Genomic DNA, 7070 nt, shown 5'->3' with positions numbered 1-7070 from the left:
AAATTGATGTTTCATAAATTAAATCAAACCATACTCTTCCATTAATTAAATGGCTTTCCTTCTTTATTCCTCCAATCACACACCTTTATCTCCGACCTTTCCCCATTAAAACATAAATTAAATCAAACAATACTATTCCATCAATTAAATGATCTCTATTTTGTTATAAACAATTTTTTTTGAAGAAAACAAAGAATTTTAAAATCAATAACTTGTATCAAACCTATAACCATTTTATATATTTAAAATCAATAATTGGTATTAAACTTTTTTCAGATTTAATTGATCTCTGAATTATTTGAAATCGATCATATTTTATCTTTATGCTCGGTTATATCCTATCACAAGGATAAAATATAAACAATCCGATCATAAGGATAAAATATAAACAATTTCAAATAATTCAAAAATAAATGAAGACACGATTTTTTTTTTCAACTTACTATATATATATATATATATATATATATATATATATATATATATATATATATATATATATATATATATAATGTTGAAAATTGGTTACCTTTTAAAATATATAGTTAGAAACAAACGTGCCTAGTGCGGCAGTGCCTACTAGAAACAAAGAAATATCCTGGCTATTTTTTTATTTTTTTTTCTTTATATAGTATATATTTTTTTTCAAAGGGCGCTTAATATAAACAAAGAAATAGTTTGTTTAACAGTAAATCTTGAAAGTTAAAAGTTGAAACTATTAATTATGTTTAGACATCTTGTTAGTTGTCATTGTCTTCAAAAGCAAACAAAACCATAGAATATACCCTTTGAACAAAATCGATCCATTAAGTCATTAACACCATGTAGAACATAATCAAACCCAGTAGGTATGGATTCAAATCAAACAAACAAAAAATTCTTAAATCACATAAACACAAAGGGGACTTTGAATACACACATAATCAATATCGAAGGATTCATGAATGATTAACGAATACACAGAAAACAAGACTGGTGTTAAATTACAGTAAGCCGAGCAAAGCCCAAACTGGGAAGACAAATAAGAGGACGATACCGATGGAATTGGAAATTCCGTTGCTTTTGGTGAATGCATTCCTGAATCCTCCAGAAGCTCTGATGTGTTCTTGAAGCAAATAGCATCCGATACCCAAGCAGACAACCACTCCGATCCACTCTGATCTTACATAGCCGGCGACGAAGCTTGGAGCCACCACAACCAATAGGAGCAAAGATCCCGGTAATTCTAGATATTCTGCATTTTATAGAACAATCGTGATGAGCTTTGATTTCATGAAAACGAAATTGATTGAAAACAGAAACGGAGTTTTTTAGATCACATCGGATCAAATTGGGGATGAGTAAAATCGAAATCGAAACCGAAACCGGATTGTATTATGAATTATTTATGTAACTAGACCTGGATAATGTTCACGGAAGAAGAGACGCAATACGACTCCGACTAAAGTAAGCCATTTCCCGATATCTCCGCTGAAAAAACGAACAATTTGATTAAAACTCGAAGGGATGAATAGAGAGACAATTTTCGATCGTCGGATACGTTACTGCAAAATTCCGAAGAGCCAATTAGGAAGAGTCAAGAAGATGTAAGGGACTAAAAGTGCAGTTAGCATGTTCGTCCTCCAGTTTGTTCGATCTAGTATCAGCAAATAACTGTAAACACAACACATCAAGCAAAAATTAATTACGATCTGTTCAAAATCAAATAAACTCGACGCTGATGATGAAGATGAAATTTATTTTACTTACATGGCAGCGAAGCAAGCGAACCATTGAAGACTGGTAGTAATGAAACCACCGGTGACTCCGAGCTTCATGACATGATCGGCTAATTTCATGGTAGCATCTCCGATTTCTTTCAAATCTGAGTTGATTAACTTGGATGCTGCTTCTGATGCAGTTGGATCAGTTGTCATCCTGAGGTAATTCTTTGTTCCCTTGAACATGTTGTTGAAATTTCTTTTGATCTGTGATGAATTTGGAGGAAGAAAACTTGATTGCAAGGATGAGATTTGTGGAGGGGGAGCGGAGATATAAGTAGGATCTTAGAGCAAATTTACGCACAGTTATAAAATCATAAAAACAGTCGAAAATATGAGATGTTAAATGTAATTTATACAAATCGTCCTTTATGTATATTGAAAATTACGATATCATCCTTTAAATAGTTTTATTATCCGAATAGTCCTTAAATATTTTTACATAGTTTTTCTTTAACTCCCTCAACTTTCAAGATAAAACTATTGGTTTATAATTTATATAAACTTAACAGATGGAGCCTTAAGTTAGACGATCTAAAAGTTAAATAAATTTTTAAGAGTTGGGATTCATAATTTTATGTATATTACAAGTATGATTTTTGTAATTTTCTCAATTTAATAATATTATTATAAAGCTATATTTGTCTTTTCAATTTCGAATTCCAACCAATGTCGAGATGACATACAACAAAAGGTACATGGTTAAGAGATAAGGTCAAATTCGCTTAGGTGTAAGAATTCAATCCAACTTAATATGTGGTTTTCTTGATGTATTAATCATCATAAATAAACAGTTTTTAGTTGGAATTTTAATTGAAAGTAGTTCTTCTTACTTTCATTCATAGATACATAGTTTTTATTTGTGTATATGTTAGATATAATAGCTGAAAAATTAATTGTTATATATAAAAATAAAAAATGATATTTCATAAAATTAGCTGATAAATAAACTGATAGATATAAAATGACATAAATTGATTTTTAGAAGAACATGTTTTTTCTAATAAATTAATGATATATTTGAAATATTAAAAAAAAATATATCGAAAAACTAGTCTAAATAGCTATTTTATAAATTACTTTTTGGTTTGTCGAACATAATAACAATAACTTAAAAAGGTTCAAGAAAAAAATCTAACATATTAGCTAGTTGTAAGTGCACCAAACAAAATTTAAGTATGCAATAAACTAGCTGGAAGTTTTTTAAAAGTAAAATTATCTAAAAATTAAAAGTTAAAATCTCTAAAAACCTTTAAACTCTAGAAAGCTAACCTAAATAGTTATCTTATAAATTACTTTTTGGTTTGTCGAACATAATAACTTAAAAAAGCTCCAAAAAAAAAATCTAACATGTTAGCTAGCTGTAAGCACGCCAAACAAAGTTTAAGTATTCAATAAAGGGAAATAACGACAATAGTTAAAAAAAAATTGGGGTATTTTCAAAATTTAGACATGAAAATGGACATTTTCAGGTATAGACATGGATTCCGTGGAATGGCAAAATCGTAAATAAATTAGGGTATTAAAAAAAAAACTCAAGATCCATTCCGCGGAGCTACCTCCGAGGAATAAACTCATTCCACGGAGGTAGCTCCGAGGATTAGAACTTCAATTTTTTTTTAACATCGGTTCTTCGGGGTTTATATTAATTCTCCAACTAATTATTTTCAAGAAAAGATTATGATACCATCATAATCTTTTCTTGAAAATAATTAGTTGGAGAATTAATATAAACCCCGAAAAATCGATGTGAAAAAAAAATCTGAAGATCCATTCCTCGGAGTTACCTCCGCGGAATGAGTTCATTCCTCGGAGGTAGCTCCGCGGAGTGGATCTTGGGTTTTTTTCTTAATACACTGATTTATTTACGATTTTGCCATTCCGCGGAGCTACAGTAGATTACGCGGAGCTCTGCGGAATCCATGTCAATATCCGGAAATCCAATTTTTTGTGACAATATTTTGAAAATAACCCTCATTTTTTTACTATTGCCGGTATTTTCCCTTCAATAAACTAGCTAGAAGTTTTTAAAACTAAAATTATCTTAAAATTAAAAGTTAAAATCTCTAAAATCCTAAAAGCTCTAGAAAACTATTTGAAGTAAGAATTATGAAAATTTTGTTTTAAATATAAGGTCCGAATAAAGCTTTTCCTTTAATTTATTTTTTAAACAGAAGTCTTTCAAAACATTTTCAAAAACTTATACTAATTTAATATTAACATGGAAAAATTGTCACATTTTAGCATACATGTGTTTGAATCTTATGCAAATAACAATGTTTTGGATAGATTATTATTGGAATAAACACATGTGATATTTGGAATTAATAAATTTCCATAAAAAATGTTACTTTTGTAATATGTACGTCTATTGTAGTTTTATTTCATTTTCTCTGCTTAACTACATATTTTTTCTGTCCAATAAATAATATTGTCGTATAATCGGTGTTGGGTTGTGGGGATACAAAAGAAGCAACAAAGACACAATATAAGCAATATTAAAATGATCTCATAATCCAATTGAGGGTCCAAGTTTAACCAAATTAAATACAACTAAAATAAAAAAGCATAATAATGAATACGTACCCTTGCAGTCATTTGAAATCTTCATAGTTCTTGATGGAGAGGATGCAAAGAGCCAAAACCAGAACCCTTTTTTCGTAGTCGCATTCGAAAAGCAGATCAACAACCTTGTCATATTTAGATCAGATGAACACATTGAACACCAAAACTGATTCTTGATTCGTCGTCGACGCGCCACATCTTTGAGCTTTGGGAGATTTTCGAGATTGGGAAGAGGGTACTCGAATTTAGGGATGGAAATCGCTCGCATTTCATTCCTAAGGCTCCTTTATTTAAAGGGAGAGTTTTGAACCTTATGAGATAATTACTTGATCACTAAATAATTATCCATAAGTTTGTTAATTATCCTAAATATCTAACTTACACATCTTTACATTTGAACCACTTAAGTCTATAAATTTCTTATTAATTAATTAAACCTCTAATTAATTAACAAACTAGGCCTAATAAAACTCTCATATCATTTGTTGTTAATATATATATATATATATATATATATATATATATATATATATATATATATATATATATATAAAGAGAGAGAGAGAGAGAGAGAGGAGTAGTGGCGACACAAAACAAAATATCAAGGTTAGCACATATGATTTTTGAGGTGATACGCCAAAAAATTTACATTGCGCTACAAAATTTGAGGGGTTTCACCGACCACCTCATGAACCTTGGTGCAGTGGCTATGTTAGTAGGGTGTGCGAGAAATTTTTAATTTTAAATAAATAAATAATAGGAAATAAATTACTAAAATGACAAATATATCTCACATAAGGTGTACGTGACCAACTTAACCGGAAAGAAGTTAACTCAAACGACCAAATCTATATAGAACCAAATCTATGTAGAAGTTTCAATTTTGAACCGGTTATAAGGATGAGAAAAATTGGACCAAACATGTATTTTTTAGTAAATAATATGGACCAAATTTACAATTTATTTCTAGTGCTTTTAGATATTTTTTTTAGTTGAATAGCGTTTGTGGGGTTCAAAATTTGGTCAACCACAATCCCAAAAGGGAAGGGGCCTTTAGTTTTAGTTTAATCCAAAATTTGTTGTTTTTTTCTTCTCTTTCCTTTTGCACTGCATATTGACAAAGAATTATACCCTAAAGTCACTTCCCATAACAAATTTGGAGCTTCAACCCATGCATTAACACAAACTAGAGAACAGAATGAATCAAACTTATTTAGCGAATTCGAATCAAAGAAAAAAAAAAGACTCACATCACATAAATACAAACGAACCTTCAATGCACACATCAATGGAAGGATTCATGTTATCGAATACACATAAAGCACAAAACATCTCAGAATATTAACCCGATTATAGCCCAGACAGGGAAGACGAACAAGAGAACGATACCGATGGTGTTGGAAATGCCATTGCTCTTGGTGAAAGCGTTCTTGAATCCTCCAGAAGCTCTGATGTGTTCTTGAAGCAAATAGCATCCGATAACCAAGCAGACAATCACTCCGATCCACCCTACTCTGACATAGCCGGCGACGAAGTTTGGAGCTACCACAACCAAAAGGAGCAACGATCCCGGCAACTCTAGATATTCTGTATTTTTCAGAACAATCGTAATGAGATTTGATTTCAAATTAACGAAATTCATTGCAATCGATTTCAATTGAAACCCTAAATTACGGATTGTATTAAGGTAACTAGATCACCTGGGTAATGTTCACGGAAGAAGAGGCGCAATACGACTCCGACTAAAGTGATCCATTTCCCGATGTCTCCGCTGAAAAATTACGAAACAATTTATGATTAAAACACGAAGAAGAATGAATCGAGAGACAAATTTCGATTATCGGATCGATACTTTACTGCAAAATTCCGAAGAGCCACTCAGGAAGAGTCAAGAAGATGTAGGGGACCAAAAGCGAAGTAAGGATCTTCGTCCTCCAGTTTGTTCGATCGAGTATCAGCAAATAACTGTAACACAACACATCAAGCAAAATTTGTCAATTTAGATCCAATTAAAATCAAATAATTAAACACGATGAACTGAGGAAGATGATGCGATCATTCGAAGCTAGTGTTGTACTTACATGGCGGCGAAGCAAGCGAGCCATTGAAGACAGGTAGTGATGAAACCACCGCTGACTCCGAGCTTGATGACATGATCAGCCAATTTCCTCGTAGCTTCTCCGATATCTTTCAAATCGGAGTTGATTAACTTGGAAGCTGCTTCTGATAGAGTTGGATCAGTCGACATCCTCAAGTAATTCTTAGCTCCCTTCATCGTGATCTCTTGGAATTAAACGTGATGAATGAGATTTGTGGAGGAGGAAGAGCCGAGCTATATAAGTAGGAACTGAGGTCAAGAGTACACACGGTGATACTTCTTGATATCATAATTAATGCTGTAATAAAGCCGTCGACATGATATTTTCATTTTTTCATAAATGATTTACAAAAATTGCCCCTTTGTTTATTGAAGTTTATGATATCATCCCTCCAATTAGTTTTATTACTACAATGGTCCTTCAAATCTAGTGCTCATAAAGAAACGGTCCGAATTCAATTTGAATCCAATCCAAAATTAACATGTTTATTGGGATTTTTTACTCATTAAGTTAAGTTGACACCAATGTTTTAGAAATCGATCTTTTAGTTGAAACGGTCAGATAACTTAAAAATTCAGATCCTGCAAAACAGTCATTTAATCTGTTAAAAAAACAACTCATTTCCAAAGCAAATTGAATCGACACT

The 7070-nt window shown here is 31.6% G+C and overlaps 2 protein-coding genes across 2 annotated transcripts; both read right to left on the bottom strand.

Moving 5' to 3' along the window:
* Window positions 1–782: 782 nt before the first annotated feature.
* Window positions 783–2052, bottom strand: LOC145061066 (cold-regulated 413 plasma membrane protein 1-like). Its single transcript, XM_079008434.1, has 4 exons — window positions 1750–2052; window positions 1546–1653; window positions 1400–1470; window positions 783–1234 (listed from the first exon to the last, which is right to left on the bottom strand). The coding sequence occupies exons 1-4, from the start codon at window positions 1944–1946 to the stop codon at window positions 984–986; spliced, it is 627 nt and encodes a 208-aa protein (XP_078864560.1). The 5' UTR covers window positions 1947–2052; the 3' UTR covers window positions 783–983.
* Window positions 2053–5473: 3421 nt separating this feature from the next.
* On the bottom strand, window positions 5474–6689 carry LOC145061065 (cold-regulated 413 plasma membrane protein 2-like). Its single transcript, XM_079008433.1, has 4 exons — window positions 6407–6689; window positions 6183–6290; window positions 6026–6096; window positions 5474–5912 (listed from the first exon to the last, which is right to left on the bottom strand). Exons 1-4 carry the CDS (start codon window positions 6598–6600, stop codon window positions 5659–5661), a joined length of 627 nt encoding a protein of 208 aa, XP_078864559.1. The 5' UTR covers window positions 6601–6689; the 3' UTR covers window positions 5474–5658.
* Between the last annotated feature and the right edge of the window lie 381 nt (window positions 6690–7070).

This window comes from Lactuca serriola, chromosome 7 (assembly GCF_051521515.1).
Source record: "Lactuca serriola cultivar US96UC23 chromosome 7, Lser_US96UC23_V15, whole genome shotgun sequence".
Classification (NCBI taxonomy): domain Eukaryota; kingdom Viridiplantae; phylum Streptophyta; class Magnoliopsida; order Asterales; family Asteraceae; genus Lactuca; species Lactuca serriola.
This window is presented reverse-complemented; position numbering and strand designations above follow the sequence as displayed.